Here is a 22,837-nt window from a genome sequence, read left to right on the forward strand (position 1 = left end):
TCCGGGATAAAATGTAATTTTTCGCCCTTTTTGTTTATTTTTAATAAAATTAGTATCCATTAAAAAACGCCGTGTAAAGGTAATGTACGAATACAAGCACAAGTTGAGATTTCAAAGTAAGTAAGTGGTTATGTTCGTAGACTAACCCCACTTCTACGCAACGATTTTTCAGTAAGTAGTTATGTTTCTAGGCTACTTTTACTTCTATTTAACGAGTTTTCATACTAATCTGCTTTCTTTAATAACTTTCATCTTTTTCATCAGTGAGCGAAGGTAATACCGGTGTTAACACCATGGTCAGATGCGAGATAGCAGCGACTCAGAGCTCATTTAGATACCTAAGCTACTTTAAAATTAGTACCCGAGTATTTGCTGCAATTATACTGCCAGATAGTTATAGCCAGAGGGTTTCGATGGTGACGTACTTGTATAATGCACATTTTGGAGAGAGTAAGTAAAGAAATGATCTCAGATAAATCCATTAAATTAAGGTAGAAGTAGCTATTTACGAATAAAAGTTAGTATTCTAGGTCTATATTTCTGTTAATACTGAAAATGTCATGAAGTTGAAGCAATCTGAAATCATAAACACTTTAGTATTAGGTACATATACGCTAAAAGCTACTTTAGTATTCTGATGGAGTGCAAATACTAGTTTACTTATCAACTTTGAAGGCTTGCGCAGTTTGTGGTGTGATACGCAAAATTAGGGTGTTCAAATCAGACCTGTCGTACACATAGTGATGTCGCATTAGTCCTAAATATACATGATAGAATATCAAGGAAAAGTATCATCTAACGTATAATGAATGTTATTTCTTTCTCGGAAGCAAGTCATTATCAAAACATAGTGATCAAAATTATCGCAGAGCTGGAAAATGCGTGAGCTGGACTAACTTTTTACGTAGTTCGAAATCGCTACTTCTATACATTAATTCAAAGTATTTGTCAGTCATCGCAGCACCGCTCATATTGCGCAGCATCTATTTATTTCACGGATAACAAATTACTCCTGCTTTTATCAGAGGATACTTTCCTAGGGTTTGCCTACTAACAGTACTTAGTTTAGATTAATGAAAAATATAGTGATTGAAAATAGATCACTGGATTATAGTTTACAGAAAACTCCACAATTCTATGTGACGTCCTTGCATGACAACAGCCTTCGAAGTATTCGCCACCTCATAAACACTTGAGTAGGCCTACATTTGATGCGTGTGGGGAAAACCTAGGTAAATTTACATATGCATTTAGTTTCCGACTCTGAAAGCAAGCTTGGTCTATGATCAATAGCAACTTTTGCGTAAACTCCGTTCTATTTCACTTCATAACTACACAATGTAGATAGTCTATTCGAAAAATTCGATGTATAATTGAACTTTCCTCTGCATGATCATTAGGGCTTCTATTTTTTGTTGCTGGGCAACTTTGTTGAAGCCGAAAGCGGTATTATCTAGCAACATGGTTTAAATGACTCGCCTCCGGCGTTTATTGACCGTATTACCCGTATTCTCGTCATGCAAAAATTATGCATGTATTAGTATGAATCTCAGATGCAGCAAAGTGTGTGAGACTGCCTGTAAAATGGTGCGAAGCAGCGACTCTAATTTCCCGGCTTATAGCAAACAACGACGCTGAAATTTGAATTGATCAGCGTGTCGCTGTACATGATGCACTATATCGAAAGCATTATTGCTGGTTGAATATTGTTGAATGGTTGTCTGCGAATAGCTGCATAAATTGCGAAAAGGTGCGACCCTAATTTTTCGGCTTTATTGCAAATACCGATGCTGGAATTGTACTTATGTCACATAGAACTCGGACACCATCGATGAAATTCACATAAAATCATGCGTAGTTGATAAATTACTTAGCGACATCTCGACTCATGGGGAATCAACATTTAGTGTGTTACACGAGAATTCATATTCTCAAAAACTGGTATGGAAAAATGTGGAGACAATAAGAAAATCTCGACTCACGCGGATTAGTAATTTTTAAAAATTAAAATATAGTGTATTATTGGAACTACGTCAATTTTTCGTAAAGATTAATACCTAAAAATAATTCACTTAACGGTATCTGGACTCGTGTTGTTATTTATTTCTCGGAAGCAAGTTATTATCAATACATATTGCTAAATACACATGGAGAATCGGTATTGAAATTCACAAAACAGCTATTTCTCGGAAGCAATTATAACAACGAGAAAATCGGGCTTCATAATTGTGCGGGGGATCCCATTGTTGAATTTGAATTGATCAGCGTGTCGCTGTACATGATGCACTATATCGAAACCATTATTGCTGGTTGAATATTGTCGAATGGTTGTCTATAATGTTAGTTGCATACAAGAATCTCGGAGATCTAAGCTCGAGATTTACGTACTCATGCTTGATTTGTTTCCATAGCCTCGACCTTCGGAATCGCTTGTATGCGTCCAAAGAAAATAAGTCGTGAAATGTGGAAACTGTAGAAACCGTTAGGAATCGCGTACCTGCCGCGAAAAGTTTGTTTAATTGTAACGCCGAGCATTGTGCGCCTAGGGCTAGTCCGTTGGCGTTTAGCGCTGATTAAATTATCCTTATACTCGACATGCAAAGTAAATTTGCAGGTATTGGAATGAATTCAGTTGTAGTGTGCGCTCATATTAGGTCATGAAATGCGGAGACCTCGGCAATCGAAACCGCGATCTGTCTGCGCTCAAAATCGCATTTTATATGAATTAATTAATTAGTGATGATGTGTAGAATTTTGATATATCATCATAGAACCCCGCGCCTAGTTCAACGTTGATGAGTGTTATCTGTGAATATCTGGCAAATATAGTATTCCATTGACATCATAGTTTTCGAAATTTATGTGTAATCTGAATGTTATTTATATCCAAAAAAGTAAGTTATTATATTAATATTTTCAAGTCGCAGCGCTTAAAATCGCATTTTATATTAATTAATTAGTGATGATACATTTCAAGTTATTCAATACATATTGCTAAATATACATGGAAAACCGGTATTGAAATTCACAAAACAATGAAATTTGCTCATAAATACACACGATGTGGCAGTGGCAGGTGACGTGGCAATGGGCATCCTGTAGGCGTGACAATGGGCGTCATATAGGCGTGGCAATTAAGGCGACGTGGCCTTCTGTGATTGGTGCGTACCGATCGATTCAACCCTCACTACTCCGAGTGTGCAATTGTTTATCCATTTTATCGAGGGTATAGGAGTTTCAAGTTACACTGGTTAAGCTGAATGGAGCATTGGAGCTATATCTGATAGCAAAAGGCATTTTTATCTTTATTGCAATATCCTGCAGTTTGCATCAAATATGTGTTTGAGATATCCTCGGACTATTGTATCCTCTAACCAAAAATGTGTGAGAGCATCGGCCTAGCTCGATACCGGTACCTTCTTTCCTAATAATTCAATTGAAGCCTTCGCTATATAACTTATTATATGATAAAAGTGATTACTTTAATATGGTATAGGAAAGTAATATGGCTAACTTTGCATATTTTGGGCATATATCGTGGAGAAACAAGTTGGCGTGATAGAAGAAAACCAGTGGCATTTATGGAATCTGCACGCCATAATTAGCCTAAATCAAGTGCAAAATAAAAGTCAACCAAATTTTCGTTCAAAATTGTTGCCCGCAGTGTAATAATTAGAAAATGTTATGAGATTGCTTGAGAATACATGGACATAAAATTGTACCAAAATTGCTCAGAAGCTATGTTAGAAAACATTGGCGTAGTCAGCGATAAGCAATGAGAAAGTTTTCCTAATATCAGAAGGTGTTGTGGAAAAGATACCAGAGTGGATTGGAGCTTGCATATGTTAGCTGGCTATTGCTTGCAAGCAAGCGAGATAACGCACTAAATTAAGAGTTATTAGCAGAAATCTGTTCCCTAAAACTTGCACTTTATTTGTTCTTAAAAGCAATGTCAGTTTAAATCAACCAAATACAGCAGTACAGATGTTTATTTGAAGACTATTGAGTTACTTTCGTTTCCTGGTGGTTCTTGAAACGTTTAATGAAACACACAGAATATGAAAAGTGGTACTTTTACGTGGAATATGAGACAATGTGACAAACCCTTTACGTGATGGAGAATAATCGAAGTCATTTTCGAATTTAGCGCCCAAAAGTTAATCAAAAGCAACAGTGAGATCGATTTCAACAAAAATTGTGTTGTCCAGCGTTATACAACCATGAATCCATCGCGCATTTGTCAACAGAAAAATGTATCTGGCTTCCTCAAGCTGTTCTCTCATAGCAGGTATAAGCTTTCCTGTACTGATTCAATACATGCCACCACATCCCTCTGAGTCAGTCATCGATAAAATTAGAAACTCGAGCTATTAAGAAAGCATTATTGGGAAATCTACACTGTCATTGCGATTCCTGGTCAGGCGAGATAGCTGAATCGGGTAGCATAGCTGTCTGGTCAATGTCAGCAACGTTAAGGGCAAATGAGGTCGGCTTAAACTTGGAGCATTGACGACACTCAGGGAGGATGAGTTTGGATGATACTATCCCCGGTCTGTGGCAGAGTTGATTCAATTACATTAATTCGGTTCCATTACAATTACAATTACAATTACTCTCTTGCATGTTTCAATATCATTACAATTACAATTACTTAATGCTAAAAACATCAAATTGCAATTACTGTTAAACATGTATTTAATTACAGTTACAATTACCGGTAAACGTGTAATTGATTCGGTAGGGTAGGGCTTTTTGACAACCGTAGCGACGCAATTAGCAACAATTTCAAGCTATTCATGCTTCATTCATGATACGTAGCATACCCTTAAATTAAAAAAAAAACGTGAACTTATTCGAATTATTCATAATCATGGAAACTGAAAAATACAAAAACAGAATTTTTTTTGAAGCGACTATTAACCACAAAACGTTTTAGGGACTGGCCACAACTAACAGCAAATATGCTACAAGACAGTCAATGACATGTAAGCAAACGAATACTCCGAGCTGAGTAAGGGAAATGAAATGCAATTGGTAAGGCGTCAGCGATAACGAAGATACCGATAAGATGTGTAAAACTAAAATAAATGCAAAAGGAAAGAAGCTCTTGATAACTACGAATTAAAAAAATTTGGTTCGCATTTACATTTTCACCTCCTCCAAAACTGCTAGATTGCATCTGATGAACATTAGGGTGCGGAAAGTTTCTGGCCAGACTGGCCCCAGTAAATTTGGCTAAGATTGGAGGTAAGATTGGGATAACATCTCCACAAATGTGTGATCAAGTTTGATAAAGCCTTGGTTGAAAACTTGAATCTCGTTTTGCAATTGTTGCTGCAGCAAGCCTCAGTATATTGGTCAGAGATTTGAAACAGAAACCCTGACCGTGGTGGAGGAAATGATTCAGCACAGGTTTCAGAAGAGTTTATTTGCTGTTCGTCCATTTTTAAAATATTATGATTTATTTTAACCCACTGGTTCTCTAACTTTTTTAGACGCGCCCCCTTTTATGACAGTGAAATATTTCGTGCCCCCCCTTATCGTCATATCACATAATGAAACCACAATGTTAGCAATCCTAACAGATAGTTTGATGGTATGGAAGGTTTTGACTTGTGATGAGAGAATTCTCCAATATGAAATTCGGAGCACAGAGCAATAACTATGAAATGGAGGTAGGCTAAATCGCGCCAAGTGCGGAAAACTTTTTTTCAGTTTACCGGAGCGTCGCGCCGCCCTTCAGATGCTTTCATGCCCCACAAGGGGGCGCGTCTCTCCGTTTGAGAACCACTGGTTTAGCCTATATTGTAATTCATCAAGTTTTCTGTTGTTACTAAAGTATGGGAAACACTTTAGCATGGCTGAATTAGTTAACGAGGCACGGATAGAACACCCATGTAAATAGGCTAATTGTTTACGTTGTGATTGTCAGGTATCAATAACAATGTAATTGAAATTGTAATTGAGCAAAATTTTTATCAAATTATAATTACAATTACAATTACACAAAATTGAAATGCTTCAATTACAATTACAATTGCATGAAAAAATGTAATAATTAATTGTAATTCATCTCAATTACAAACTACAATTCATCCAACGCTGGTCTGTGGACGTATGAAGATTGAACATCGGAAAAATATCATACGATGCTATAGACCAGTGGTTATTAACCTTTTTTTCTCCAGCGCCCCCTTTCAAAAATCATCGTGCTCAAGCGCCCCCAACTCATATTGTAAGGACTATAATGGAGACAATGGGTAACAGGGAGGGCCGTAACAGCAGGTCGCCAGTCCCCCTAAAAACGATTGTCTTGCGCACCCATAGAGTGATCAATCAAACTACTGGGGGCTTTGCTCCAAGGACACCGTCGCGTGATTTGATGGTCAGCAAATTTTATGTGACCTGGTCGCCCTAGGCGCCAGAATTTTATATAATGCATGAATGAATAGGTGGTAATTGCATATAAATGTCGCTATAAATTTTTTATCCGCTCAGTCCACGCAATCAGATTTACCAGTAGCGCTGGGTGGACTGTTGTATTGGAAAATGAAGGCGATGAAATTAATAATTGAACGTATTCGGGCGTGCCCGTTGGTACAATTAATTCTTTACATGTTGTTATTTTGTTACCTCTTGTCCGCTATATAGTCAAAAGATATTGAAATCATAAACGTAATAAACTAAAGTAATCACACGATTCAAAATTGGTATTTCTTCACTGGCAAATAATTTTCTCGGATGGATGTTATTTGTCCTGTGGGGTACAGATTGCGACGACATGATAATTCGGCAGGAGCGATTTAAGAACCTATGGACAATTAGACTTGTATACATCGAATTTCACGGTCAACATAAGGGCAATCCTCTTCGGCTAAGGTTTTCTCGCAGACGATCTTTCTGACACACTTCCCGGAGTCCCATATTGACCGGAACTTCATATGTCTTCGTGCATGGTCGCGTGGTAATTGGCTAACGCCGAAATGCCTATTTCTATTTTCTATAATTATGAGTATTCTTCCGTGAGGGATTCGTCAAAACATGATGTGTAATTTATGTTCATTCACCGAAATAATTTAGGGCCCCCTTCGAGCTAACCGATTGGGGGCTTGGGTTGCAGCAGTTTCGGTTCTGGTAAGAGGTCAAAGTCAAGTCAATCTTTTCGGGAATTCGGTATTGGAAATATTTCGCGCTTTAGTCGCGCTCGAGGACCATTCGACTATATTAAACCATAGTAATTGTGTGTGGTATATTCAGGGTCAAATCGAGGTTGTTATAACAACAATCGGGTACAATCTCATAGTCTATGGTTCGAACCATCCCGAATTCACATCTGCGATTGGCAATACGGTGAAATTAATGGTATTGGATTTTGTCTTTGTGCTTAGTGTAACAATAAGTAAGTCAACTTAGAATGGGATGCATATATCTGCTCACATTGAATCTAGTAAGTACCCATTTATTAATTTTAACATAAAGGTATTCCAAACAAAGCAACTCACATTATGTAACGTTCATGTCAGGTTGTGAACCGCTACCGCTTTATGATACGATTAAGAGATAATCTGACGATTTGATTTTGTACTCAAATACAAGTATATTTCGTCATTTATTTCGTCCACTTATTTGTGAACAAGGGGCTCTCAACTCACACTCAAAAGTGATGTACAGTGATTTCTTCTTCGATTTTCACACGCTGTGCGCTACGGGATATAATACCTAATTCGAAATATTCTGTTGAAAATAACCCTAGCAAGCGTAATGGCAGTGTTTTAACGGGAAATTGGCAATCTAAAAGTACGCGCAATTTGTTTTACATGTATTATAATAACCCACTCTACCCACTCTACATTCATGAAAACATATGTAGCAAGCATCGACGTGTAGCGCCCCCCTCCATATTTCCCCCCTGAGCCCAGCGCCCCCCCATATCGCCCCCTGAGCTTTTCCGTCCCCTTCAAAATCGCCAGCGCCCCTTGGGGAGCGCTGGCGGCAAGGTTAAGAACAACTGGTATAGACACTGTTGAGTGTTGAGTAAAAGGGTTGCATTTAAAACAAAAATCAATTTAAAACAAACATGTTTAAAACAAGGCCCTAATTTAAGACATGTTTTTTATTGTTTGTTATTGATTGCTTTTTAAGCCATGACGTCACGAATATTCAATTGTGACGTAATAGTGGAATGACATTGGAAATTGAAAATATAGATTAAATATAGCTTCTTTGACGAAATATCGGTACTATTTATGTTGAACCGACTATTTTTAGGGTTCAAATCATTCCATATCGATATATGTCGGCTATATCAGGTGTTCATTGTCCGTAGGTCTATACAACATGCATTTTGGAAAGTAATTACACAATTATGGCATAATTATACAACTGTAAAAAAAATTTAAGTCCTTTTTAAAAACACAATTTAAAACATGTTTTAAATAAAGTGTTTTAAAACACCGTTTGTTTTATTTGCAACCATAAATTTTAGTTGTTTTTAGGGTTATGAAGTCATGAGTTCAAGTGAAGTATCCTCAAATGTCGAACTGCCATTCTTTTAATCTTAGTCACGGGGGATAATCCTGAATGTTTGTTCGGCCTGTTCATTTCCTAGAAACCTTAAATATAACAGTCAGATGTTGATCATCAGTCATTTATTTGCTAATGCACACAGAGTATATGGGACTGATAGTCATTGCTACACATACAATCAATCAATAAAGCTGCGTAATGGTTGGATTCCAAGTCGCGGTGATTAAAAACCTTAAAAAAATTCATAAAATCTTTCAGTACTGCTATCAGCATGGATCGAATTGGGCATGACATCTATACATATTCCATGTCATTAATAAGATTGGAAAGACCATGAAACCAAAACATATTTTGCCATGGGTCGTCATGATAGGAATTTAACCAGATGGAAGAGAACATATGGTGTCAAATCGAGTCGAATTTTGAGACCCCTGAACACTTTGGTCGCGTATCATATGACAGCACGTATACGTCTCACTATAATTGCTACACAAATAGGCATTATTCTACATCATAACAACACGTTAAATCATTTAAACATCCCAATGTCATTCAACCACTATTTGAAATAAAATATTCATCTAAACTACTTGGTTTAAAATAACACTCGGAAGCAACTCTTGGTCGGCTCCATTTAGTCAAGTTCACTACACTACTGGAAAAAATAATCAAAGTGAAACAAAACGATTGTTTAAAGCAGGGCTTTGGAGCTGCCGTAAATTTAAACTGCTCCAGCTCCGGCTCCGGAGCTTTCTTTTATCATACATTAGCTCCGGCTCCAGCTCCGGAGCCGCCTTATTACCACTGCTCCGGCTCCAGCTCCGGCTCCGGCTCTGCAATTATCGAATGGGCCTGTCTATATGTCAGGGTTGGCCACATTTGGCCCGCGGGAGGGTTTTGCGTGGCCCGCGAGGTAATTTCCTATTATATTATCGAAAATGAATTGCTCAGATTGTGAACTGGCAATGCCAACCAAAAATTACAAGTCTGGCTGCGACACTTGAGATGTTGATGACTAAAATATCAGTTCCGACGTATTGGCAGATCCAGGATCCAGTCACATTTTCAGTAAATCGTTTGATGTTTAATTGTCACACGATTTTTTGCTTGGTAGCCTACCCCCTACTGAAAATTTAAAAAAGCCTAATTTACCCGATTGAGTCTAACTGTATTCCCAATTACGGGATAAAGTCTTTTCGCGTTTGCGCTCGCATAATAATCGTTGACGGTGAAATGTAGGCACAAAACGATTGTCGCATAATATCGGAGACATTCGATATCGATGTGGCCAGACGCCGAATAGTCGTGTCCTTGAAACTGAGCCTAGCGGGCGGTATACAGTAGACCCGCAATATACTCAAGTAATAATATTATTGACCTAGTTTATTTATAAACTTTGAAAATTTTACCCGCTTGGCGTGGCTAGTGGACCGCACCCTCGTTCGTCAATTGCGTGTGCCCCTTTAGCCGAAAACGTTGGCCATTCCTGGTCTATATAGATTATTAATATACCCATAGGTTAGTTATCTATAGTAAACTAGAGTCTGTTAGCCGTCAGTAACATCCGATGTAGCAACGAAGACATAGGTGCCGCCATGCCGGCTTATGACGTCATAATCAATACTTGCCAAATGTCGATAATATCATAGTTGCACTAGAACGCACTTTACTCTGTGCCATTTCTGTGCACAGCATTAAAATTCAGGCCTGCTGTTCAAATATGATAAATCAGAAGATGTGGTTGTTGCATATATAATAGCATCTTATGAAATAAGTCGGAGCCGGAGCTACTCCTCAAATAACGGGCTCCAGCTCCGGCTCCGGCTCCGGCTGAATTTTATGTAGAGCTCCGGCTCCGGCTCCAGCTCCGGCGAAAATACACGGCTCCGGGGCTCCGGCTCCGGGCTCCGGCTCCGGCTCCAAAGCCCTGGTTTAAAGCAGTGGTTCTCAACCATTTTGTCCTCGCGACACTTGGAAAAATAGTTCGCGACACCCCATAACACATCGAGTACTATTAGTGGAGCGTAACGTAGCGTACCTTGCACCGCTGCATTATAAATGGGTTATGGGTTAGAATCCAACCTATGTTGACTCTAGTATCCCATTTTAGGTGCTTGAGCTTTATATAGGCTCTCCTCGCCATCCGATTTGCATAAGCGGTGTCTAACAAAAAAATCAGGAGTGCGAGTGCGAGTCTTGACGGGGTAAAAATAATAGAATCATCGATTATGCCTCACACAGAATTATACGTTGACCTTGTAAACCACATGTTCTCGCTCCACTGAGCAGTCCGATGGGCACCCTAGTGGGCCGCGCGGCACACCGGTTGAGAACCACTGGTTTAAAGCAACGGATGGTTGCTGCATCAATTTTTGTATCAATGTGGAGTTTCGTTAAAAGGCATAATATTGATATGGTACACTCTTAGCGAAAAGAGTGTGTCTTCACTCCCATAGGGCCGAAAAGGGTGGTACACTAAAATAGAAAGCAACTCAGAAATATATCGTGGTTAGAAATCCTACATGCATACCTTCCTATGCATAATTTAGATTAAAATGCTGTACTCGATTTATGCCGCGGTATAAGTCTGAGGTAGGTTCTGGTTTAGTGTGCCATGGGCGCACATCCACACCCGTATATCAGGGATGGTACCTGGGTGGAAATACACACTCTTTTCGCTGTGAAATCGCTTTTAGAGTACATTATCCCTAGATAACGGAGGCCGTAAGATATTAAACGAAATAGAACCGATCATTTAAGGCTGACCATGGATTCGTAATAGTCGGTATTTATAATATGGAAACGAGTAGTAGAAGTTGTAATGGTCACTTTACAGGACATTCAACTTCATCCCCTTGTAATTTTACAAGGTTCTAAGCACAAAAGTAAAAGATGGCTCTACATCAATAATATCTCTTCACATTTATCTTTACTGCACCATGCAAAATTTTGATCGATTACGATTTCGATTTTGTGGAACTGTGTCATTTCCTTGATATTCTTGAATTGCCAGAATTTCAGGAATTCCTTGATTTTGCGTATTTTGCATAGCTTGTCTGGCAGGTTCTTCTTGCGATAGACTTTTGGTGAAGACGTCTCCATTCGGAAACCAGATTCGTGTCACCTAAACGAAGAAGAAATTGCTGCTTTATCCGCAGAAATTAAAGAGATTATGAAGGAATAGCCTATATCAGTAACAAAGACCATGCATACGACAAAATAATATCCACACACATTAAGAAGAGAAATTTAAACCATCCATGTCCAATCCAGCAGCCCATATCACGTAGGCCAGAGGTCTCAAACACGCGGCCCGCCAGAGCATTTTGTGCGGCCCGCGACGACATTTTATATTTTTATTAATTTGACAATATATAAGTGTCACATATATCTTTTCAGGTTATAAAGTGAAATTCCCTCTTAATTTGTGTCGAAAGCCTGAAACTATTCATCAAACTTCACTATCACATCAATTGCAAACGCTACCATGCAGTGGAAGATTCACTATTTAGCCACATTTCCACTTCATTATGGTAAAACCTGACCCTTAGACGATTCGTGATTGAAATTTGGGAATGGGACTTGGACGCGACCTTTCTTAGAATTATTCAGACTCGGGCCAACTCGATGGCAAAATGAAAATGACTCGACTGGACTCGGAAAGCCGTGAATTTGTTTGAACCATGGACGTAACAAACTAATCGCGTATCAGGAGAATAGTAATAGATCAGAAGGTCGCAGCTTGGTATTTCGATAACTAAACACGTAGTTATGGCAACCATTGGAAATCTGTTAGTTACATCTTTGGTCGCTAAACCATGTTATTAAGGCCACTTAAAGGCACCGAGTACCGTATTGGTACGCTCCAACGATGTAACAACAATGGGCCGTTCGGCGTTCCGACATTTCTATCACTAGGAAACATTCATCAATATATTTACATTATATTTTTCATTTTTTCAGCTCCTACATTTGAAGATATTTGACCATGAGATTAATAGCCTACTTATCGGAAGTATACCCAAATCCTGGACTGGAATTACAATGCTCAACTTAAAAATATTTTGATATCAGATCAGTCTCGATTATCAATCTGTTAAATTCAAGCTGCAAAATTATAATCCGATAGCTTTTATGATGGCATCATACATTTGTCTGCCCATATAGTGTCTATATCTTATAATTAATATATATCAACAAGTACAACAACAATTCTATTCAAATAGTTATAAATGTGATGATTCTTTTCGTGCCAGGCTTAAAATGATACAAGAGTAAATCGCATTTTGACGATGTGTGTTTACTGTCAGTCTGCTGGATCGGCTCACTTTCAATAAGGCAATTCATTCCCGCCAAATAAGTCCTACTTGGAAAGACATAGAATACCCCTATAAATGCTGCGGCCCGCCAGACCTCTGACGTAGGCACTTCGTGGGATGACGAGTAGCGTTGCGGTATGTACCAACGATGTTACACCAATGGGTGTCGTGTTCGAGTTGGACTGAGATCGACTTCAAAAACTCGACCTAATAATATCGGTTCGATGTCAAATTATACCACTCATGCTGAAACACGATGGTTAGGAAACAACAACAATGCAGGCACTTCCACGCCCTTTCGGTAAACCCGGGCGTAGCTAACTACATATACAGTTTGAAGGTTGGGATTTCCGTTTATAAAAGAGGAAGATTTTAAGCTGCAGGTACGTTCATAAATATCTACCAGATTGGACCAGACAAAAGATCGCGTTATGGGTGTGATGATGATGATGTCGATCAATTACTATGCCCATTCGCACCGTTCTCGAATGTATATTTACAGAACACCATACATCAATAGGTTTATCGCATGAAGAGGCATAACTATAACATTACTGAACAAAATAGAGCAGTGGTTCCCAACCTGTGGTACGCGTACCACTAGTGGTACGCGAAGGTCTTCCAGGTGGTACGCGAGTAGATTCTGTTTTTTTTTCGACCGAAGGGAGTAATTAGTTCAGGTGAGGTTGATTTTGAGTTTTTCGAAGACGTCGTCTCACGCTATTGCCCAGCTGCTAATTTTTCATTGTACGTGGGAATGCGAGCAAGGGTTTTCATCCCTCATGAGTCATGACTATCAAGTCGAAGAAACGAAACCGACTTGTTGCGCCAATACATGACTTTCGATGCGCTGTAAGCAAACGTATGCCACGCTTCGACAAGCTAGTGAAAAATAAACAAATGCAGCCATCGCATTAAATAAATTGACTTTTGTTGTGTGTTTTTATTTCATTATGTTGTTCTGCTTGTGACTGGCGGTGAAAAAACAAAACAATTCCATACATCCATCAACCCTGGCTGATAATGCCGAGTTCAGGGGTGCCAAACTCAAATTGCATCGCGGGCTGGATCTAAGTCGCGAAATCGTCCGCGGGCCGGACCAGTCAACGGAATCCAAAATGTTGCCTCGTGCCATTGCTTCTCGCTGGAATACTTTATTATCAAGCATATATAGATAATACACGGACCGTAGGGGTTTCATTCTAGCGAGTCGCAACACCATTATTTGCGAGCAATGAAATTGGCGAAAATGCGATGTTTGTCCGGTTGAATACAGTTGAGAACCGCTAAAACAATGCCTTTGCCGGCGATACAAGTAGACATATTTCAGCGTTCCATTTGGTTTAGTCCAGGGGTGGCCAACCTGCGGCCGTAAGAGGAAATTTAATTGTGCGGCCGTAGACACGCAATTCAATTGGTATGTGTTGGTGGCCGTCGACATGCATTTCGAATTTACGAATTGACTCCCGATTTCTTGAAAGATTTTAATTAATCTGGAAATTTCTTCGCGTTGCGCGCGATTCAATACAGCTACGTTTTTCGATTTTAATATAGTAGCACCCTTTGCAGTCAGAGCCCCACAATACAGATGCGAACATCAGTGCAAATGATGCGCCTCACATGGAAATATCAGCTCGGAATCGTGTGCTCCTCACTATACTAACAATCCTGATGGGAGGTCAAGTAATAACAGCATGCTACAAAGTGGCTAATATCAAATTGACCCACCCGAAGATGCATCATAATTTATAACTTGCTTTAAATTTTCGAAATCACCCCTACATCAACTCTATACCAGTCAATCTGATCACACGGGATGAAAAAGGATAAATGGTTGATGGCAATATGTAAAACTACTAATATCAATGACGAAATTCATCGGTGAATCTGAATTTTTTCGCGCCTCGCGCTACTATGAGCACTTCCTTCCTTAACATCACCACTTTACCAGTGACCACTCGCGATTTTGTTGCGCATAGTAAGCCTAAATTAAATAGATTGGTCCGGAGTTCACCAGAAATGGACATATACACTTTAACCTGGGTATTTGGCGCCCAGCTCGTTCATTACGACTATGCCCTGGAATGCGGCAGTAGGCTACACGAGTGGTCGAAATATGTCCGTGAATGGCAAAAAGGTTGGCCTACCCTGCGTTAGTCATAATCCGGCGTTAGCCCTGCGTATGCGTTGTGATGAATACAAGATATTCAACTGTCAACGTGGACGTTGTAATTTGGTTTATTACTGTGGATGTGATGGATTATATAATCTTTTTTCAATGTACTCAGAATTGCTATGCGGGCCGGATAAAATCGTCTGCCGGGCCGTATGTTTGACATCCCTGGCCTAGTTTAATATAATTTGTTAACACACCTCGCATAGGCCAAATACGCGAGTATGACGTCATAAATGTTGGAAACACGCGTAACTTATATAGGTGGTACGCGAGCACTGCACAAAACCTCAAAATGGTACGTGGGTGGAAAAAGGTTGGGAACCACTGAAATAGAGGAAGTCTGCTCCCTTTGTTTTGCGTCTACATGGGGTATTCGCGGCTGGCTTAATTTTCGGCTGGCTCTCATAACGAGCGATCATCAGTAATTACGGAGAAGCGGAAATACAAATTGAAGATTGAATTATACTTGTGACGTGAGAATGACAGAAACCAAAATAGACAAGAGTAGACACTCAAAGAGAGAAAGTGGTCAAACCAGTGATAAAATGACTTATTGGCTATGAAATACACTCTATGATAAAACATATTGTAGGATTTTCGTACAGTATTTTGGTGATTTTACTTTCTTGATTCGATGCAAAAATAATCCTGAACTGTATTAATATACCGTGATTTTCATCATTTCACATGTGAGTGTTGTATGCTAATGATGCAAATGGAAGACCGTGTTCTACAATTAACAATGACCCAAATCAAATTTGTTTCAACAAATGAATCATGTCAATAAATATACAATAATTTGTAAAATAGACCACACAGTACTGCAAAACACAGGCGCAAAAGTTATATTAATGGAATCGAACCTTTGAGCTTTCTTTTTGAAGCGTTTCATGCAATCTCTGCGTTCGTTCTGCATCAATTTCCCAATCAAATAAAACCAGTTCTTCTACAGCAAACGTGATCAAGTCACAAAGAGCCGATATCTCATCTTCAGTTGCAGTTGAATGTGACCAAGCAAGATAAAGTATCGGGAGCTGAAATCATCAAATATGAATATTACGGTTCAATTCGCTAAACCATGCTAAGCGAGAGTCACACCCGCAAGGCGGACACAGGGTAACAACAGTCAACTCCCTAGATAAATCTTATAGCTAAATGCATTAACAATACAATCAACTGAATCAACAGAACGATGTCAAATTACAACCTATTCTCCTTAATTCCTACCACAAATAAGATACAAACACCTAATGAATCACATGAATAAGCAACGGACTAGAAGGAAAAAAGAATATGAAGCCACGGGGAAATGTCGGCACAATGGGCAACAGTGAGCGTGATGGCTCATGTACAAAACGGACCATTTCTCGTGTTAGAGACCATGCCTGACCATGAGTTGGTACTTTTCGTTTTAGATGTTGCTGGTTATTAGATTGTATTCACGGGGATGCATGTGTTTTTGTGAGAGTGTTTTTCTATACATTTTCAAGTTTAGTTTGGAGTGGTGTAGCAGCTGTGCCCTTTACTGCCCCCTGTTACAGTTCTAGTAACGTTGTCTCGTGTCTTCACATTCTCTAAGTTATCTGTACATTTCGGCGTTCGGACGCGTAATAAGGTATCTGCAGAAGTTATTGTATCGTTGGTCGTCCGCTACCCTACATAATGAAGTCCTTTAAAATTAGAGCAGTGATTCTTAACCTTTACTAACGTACGGTACACTTGTGCTGATCCACAAGACTTCGCGGAGCCCCAAATATCCGATGAGACATAGAAAGAAAAAGCTACCACAGCTGTAACACCAATGGGTTGCGGGTTCGAGTCCGACAAAGGTCGACTCCAGAACTCCTGCGCAAGTGTGGGAGGTTTAGCTATAGGCTTCTCCTAGCCGTCTCTTCCGTGTAAGTGATGTCTTATAAAGCCTAGAAGTGGGTCGTGCCATGCAACTGCGGAATAAAAATGACGATAATAATTGGTCCGGTGTACATGGCCATAGTATAGTCGTCAACAACCATGAATATCACAATCAGACAAAGTAACAGATCTATCCGCATATGTAATACATTAGTATATATTTCTTGTGCACAAAATCAACTGTGCAACACCGGAATGTTACAAGAAAAAAAACGATTAAAATATTTTTTTCATACAATACGAGAACAAGAATGAAGAATATTGGCTTGGTGTAAAGACCATGGAAGTCGACAAACACCATGAATACCTCAAAAAAAAACAAACTCGGGGAGCCCTCAGTGTTTCATTGCACACCGTTTACGAACCACTGAATTAGAGCTCACATTCCAGCGCTACAGACTACTAAGTGCTTCCCTAATGATCGTATTTTTTGTGTGTTTATATTACTCCTAAGGAATCTTATGGATGTGAAGGTGGGTTTTGAATTGAATCACATCAATTAATTAAAACCGTACGAGTTGTTGTTCGATCCCCAATTTTTAGGCTGAATTAATGATGATAAATACTTGCCTACGTAATTTAGCTGTTATGCGTTCTAAGTTCTACGATACAGCGCCCGTTTGCAAGCATAAATGACTCTATAATCAATAATCGATTCAGAATTACAAAGGACTCTATCAATCATCTAGCAAAATGCAATGCCTTGAATCATGTCTCGTACGTCCGGCATTTGACTTGACTTGACCTGAGCTCAATTGACTTAAGACTTAATTTGATTGGACTTAGTTCGCGACACCTTCCGAAATCGGAGGACTTGACTAAACTCTGTTCAAAATCTGCAATAACTGGTTCTAACCTCTGACAACGAGGGTAGTGGATATCACAACACATATTACACATCTAACAGTGCAACTTGGTCGTGCGCGCAGAATAAAATTTGCATTCTGCAGTTACAAAGTTGATATCTAGTATATCCTATTGGACAATGAAAGTACAACTTGTACATAACACGTTCTTGGTGAGGTTTGCATAGCGAGTGAATCGGTTTTACACCAGGTTGGTATTTTATGTTGTGTGATATTGTTAGAATTTGCAGTGCATGCGGTATCAATCGTTCAGGCGAATTCAATAAATTATAGATATCATTAGATTGCTGACATACAAATACTAGATACCATTAGATTGATTACACACAAACGCTATATCACCTTATAATAAGGGTCAACAACGCGATATTAAACATAGTGTTTTTCCGCTTATGACCGGAGTCGCAAGCCTTTTTCCGTAAAATAGGGGGCCATATTTACCCGATATTTTCCGTTGTGAATGTCAATCCACTATGACGTCACAATTAAATAAATAAATAATGGAAACCATGTTTCGAACACTGGCCATGTTATAAACATGTTTGTTTTAAATTGATTTTCGTTTTAAATGCAACCCTAGTCATATTAGTATTATGCCGCGCCGATATTGACTTGGAATTCCAGTTGCCAGGAAGTCAAGCGTTATATACTGTTTCGACATTTGTTCGCCCGTAGGTCACAAATTCTGCTGATTGCATCCTGAGCGTTTACCCAGAAACCAGGGCAAGCGTGACCAGACCAGAACATTTTTCCACTCACTGTGATTCCGTTTTCCTCGCATCCCATCCTCAAACATTCCAACTTCTCTTTTGACAAATCGCAATTCACGAGCTCCAGATGTGTACATTTGGATGATTTTACGACAGCCGCGAGGCCAGAATACGCGTTGGACGGCATGGTGCTATCGAATACATTCAATCGCAGAAGCTGTTTGTTAAAAAGTATTTAATTGCAACAGAGAATTTCTGAATCGTAAATTTGGTCATTATTATTGCATTAAACTGGTAAATACTAATCGTCGTGAACCAGAACAATGTTTTTGTAGGCATTTCCGATAATACGCACATTTATTTCATTGCCCGGATAATCTGTCGACCGTATGATACTTAGCCATGTTGACTTTTGTTCACTTTATTAGTGTATGCGAAGTCTCTATAGCTGGTCGACAAAGCTCATACCATTTTGTGAACAATGTATAGTAAAAATTTCTGGGTCGTAATAGTTAAATTTTATATCTTTCCACACGACTGCAATATATTTCATCTGAAACAATTTATGATAAAATGATAGTAGTATGCACATCGTATTTCGCGCCGACACATGTATACGATATGGCACAGAGTGAATCACGAATACTTTTTGTAGGTAAAGGCAACTCAACTCACATTGGAACCAAATTTTACGTTTCAGCGACGTCCGAATTGACATCAGAGTGAAAGCTCGTCAATGACAACCAAATGTATTTGCTACTTTCATCACAATAGAGCACCAATTACGTTCAGTATCTTTGGTTTTAAGTTGCAATGTGCATATGACATATTTGCAATTATCCATCTGACAACAGTCGACGTGAAGTACGTGATTTGCTATTGACTTTAAATTTGCTCATGCCCATATTCAAAATCCTATTCAGTAAGATGACATCCCAGGTGCCGGGACAGTCAAGGTAACGCCATAAATTTCAACTCAGTCACAAGTATAAAATTAAAATATTAAAAGTACTCAAATAGTTTCTAAAAGCACAGTTGTCAATTGGGTCACATACATTACATAGCGAAGACGGTGATTCCCAAACTGTGAACGTGTCCGTCGTGTGATTTTAGAAAACCACAGCATATTATTGAATATAATGTATTTAAACAAGCAGATCCAACTAAAAATCGATCTAACGTCTTCAGCTGACTGATAAATAAGCGCGTGTGGCCATGCCCATGAAACCAATCATGTCATTGCCGATGAATACGGTAATGTTTCCATCATAACTGGGCGGCTATGTCTGGGTAAAATTGTTTGATTTGTTTCAAATCAACTCATAAAGAAGGAATCGTGCAGCAAATCATCAGCAGATTGGCTTGAATTCTACTTGCAATTCAACAATAGTTCTCAAGATAGCCGACCATATGAAAGCCATGAATCAAGGAATCGTGTTGCAGTAGAAGAATAGCTCATTGATTCACGAAACGGCCCTCCTCCGATCTCTCCTTCAACATCGTTTTTCATGATATGTGCTGTCAACATTTTATTGCCATTTTTTACCTGTGAACATGTTTTTATTTCGTCTTTGTTGAACTAAAGAGCCGTAGCATACTTCTCAAAAAACGGCGAAATTTGGTTATATTTGTCAATAATTAAACCTCGTTTAATCGAATATACGATTGTATTAACAAGCATTACCATCGCATTAGCAGGTGAATCGATCTTCAAGCTACTTTTTGTAGATGTGTCGCGACCGTGATATTATTCTCTAGTGCGAGTAGTTAGTATGATCGGTCGCACATCGCCATTGTTTCTTATGGGCGGGGTGGCTAGCTAACGAGAAACCGGGGGTGGCGAACTAACGTTTTCGTCTTATGGCGGGGGTGGCGAGATAACGTTTTCGTCTTATGGCGGGGGTGGTGAGCTAACGTTTTCGTCTTATGGCGGGGGTGGCGAGCTAACGTTTTCGTCTTATGGGTGGGGTGGCGAGCTAACGAGAAACCCGGGGTGGCAAGCGGCTCTTTCGTCTTATGGCGGGGGTGGTGAACTAACGTTTTCGTCTTATGGCGGGGGTGGCGAGCTAACGTTTTCGTCTTATGGCGGGGGTGGCGAACTAACGTTTTCGTCTTATGGTGGGCGTGGCGAGCTAACGTTTTCGTCTTATGGGCGGGGTGGCGAGCGGCTATTGTGTCTTGTGGTCGAACGGTAACCCTTTTCAGTATAGGGATCGGTCGCAAGCGGCTTCGTTGTTGGCATGTCCTACTTTCGCGCATAGGCGGTGGCGGTGATTCGCCTGTCGTGTATTCTCACGGGATCTGTGGTGACTCACCATGTATTCTTATGGGTGCGGTCGCATGCGGCTATTGCGTCTTATGGCGGGGGTGACGAGCGGCTCTTATTTCTTACGGTGGGGGTCGCATGCGGCTATTGCGTCTTATGGGTGCGGTCGTGATTCGTACTTTCGGTATAGACTGCGGGCGGCATGTCGTATACTTTCAGCAAAAAAGGTGTGAAATAGTTTGCTAAGTCTAGGAATCACTTGCAAGGTAATATTTTGGTATTTAGTTTACCACAGAGCCGGCGTAGACGGTGATTCGAATATCAACAATAACAACGGTCACAAATTAACACTTCAAATAGCTGTGAAATAGTTTGCAAAACCCCGCGATCGCTGACAAGATAATGTCTCGGTCATAACCATCTTTCACGACTTGGTGTCATAACCATACCGATCACTCACGCGGTGAAATTTTCGTAATCAGTTTGACACAGAACTTGATTTCGCTGGTAAGATTTAACAAGTAACGAATAACAGACCGCCAGTGTCGGTAACTTGAATAGCGACAAATTGTCACTTATTTCCGCTCTAACCCTAATCCTCTGTGAAGTGAGCGCTTATTCAAAAGGGTGTGATATAATTTTAAAATCCGACGATCACTCACCGGATAATGCTTCAGACATAGCAATCCCTCATGCCCGCTCACAAGGTAATATTTCGGTAATTAGTTTGTCCCAGAACCGTCGCAGGCGGTGATTCGAAAACCAACAATTTGTCACTCGCCCGCGATCGCTATATGTTTCACGCCCCCAGAATAGTGGCTGACTTTAGTTGCGTGATAAGTCCCATGAAAATATTCAATCAATGTGTTAGTTTATCAACTTGAAATGAAACTCACTACACAAATCAAGTTGATTCGTATCTGAATGTTTTAAATCGGTACAACTCTAATCATTTGACAAATCCCTTTAACGCGTTTTTGTTGAATCGAACGTAACCCGAATATTACTGACGCCGACTTTCAGCCGCATCGAATTATTCGCACATTCCGCGCCACTGTTTTCACACTTATAGAATCAATACAAGAATCAAGAATCACAAGTATGTGCATTACACAGTTATTATCTTTATTAACTCGAAATCAAACACTTAACAAAAACACGCAACTAATCATTTGGCAACTCTAGCATTACCAAAAAATTCCAGTATTGTTGATTGGAAATCCTTGAGTCATTATTATCAAAAATGTTATAGTACCGCATCGGAATCCATTCGCGGGATGTACTAAAGGTAAATCCAGATAATCCAAAATGAAATATTTGGACTTTGACAAACATGACTACCAACTTTGATCCAGTCACATTTCAAGATCATACTTTGAAACAATCCTTGAAACTTACAACTCTATTCACGACTGAGTTTTCCGTTTATCAAATAGAGTTTCAGCAAATACTATCGCGATATTTTAATGTGTTACTACACACAATAGAATCAATCAATGAAATAGCACCTGTTGTAAATATTTCTAACTTGACAACCACTTGTGCATACCGCGATCGACTTGTGACGCGATGAGTTAAATCGTAAATCGGAATATTTCAATCTATTTGTCGAAACCTTGAACAAACTAGCAGGTTATTTTTTGTTGCAATCGAGTGAACGGAAATAGTATTACGTCTCAACATTTTACCATCTTCCCATACACAAAAGAGTAAAATACAAAAAACCTTGTCAAGTCAATCCGTTTGTAACTTACCCAACCAAAACAAAAAGTATCCTTACGAAAAGTAGACAAGACTACGCAAGTAATCACTACAACCAACAAACATATCAAGTTCGGTTTTAGGCATATACCACCAACTCGTCTTATTGGAATGTCAGCAACTCTTAACGGTCATAGTTACAACCACATAAACTAATTTACCCTGCCCACACGTCATGATCATTCCTGAAATCAACACAAACTCGACCACTGACTTGAGTTAACCACAAAACGGCATCAAGTTTTTAATCCACTTATAGCTGACAGATTATTCGAATACATCGATGGAGAATATTATTGAAC

General features: G+C 39.4%; 1 protein-coding gene across 6 annotated transcripts in view; it reads right to left on the reverse strand.

Moving 5' to 3' along the window:
• LOC145435095 (NACHT, LRR and PYD domains-containing protein 14-like) overlaps positions 1-22,837 on the reverse strand; it is a 443,484-nt gene that overhangs the window by 128,727 nt on the left and 291,920 nt on the right. For 4 of the 6 annotated variants that reach the window (XM_080312363.1, XM_080312362.1, XM_080312359.1 and 1 more), the window contains one exon: positions 18,558-18,725. The exons of 1 other annotated variant lie outside the window; for it this stretch is intronic. In XM_080312363.1, coding sequence (XP_080168489.1) covers positions 18,558-18,725 — 168 coding nt within the window. Of the gene's footprint in view, positions 1-11,448; positions 11,651-15,884; positions 16,056-18,557; positions 18,726-22,837 lie in introns of those variants that run through there. One more of the 6 variants, XM_080312364.1, reaches the window with a different exon arrangement.

Source organism: Botryllus schlosseri, chromosome 3 (assembly GCF_051294905.1).
Source record: "Botryllus schlosseri isolate E-star chromosome 3, Bs_hap1, whole genome shotgun sequence".
In the NCBI taxonomy this organism is placed as follows: Eukaryota; Metazoa; Chordata; class Ascidiacea; order Stolidobranchia; family Styelidae; genus Botryllus; species Botryllus schlosseri.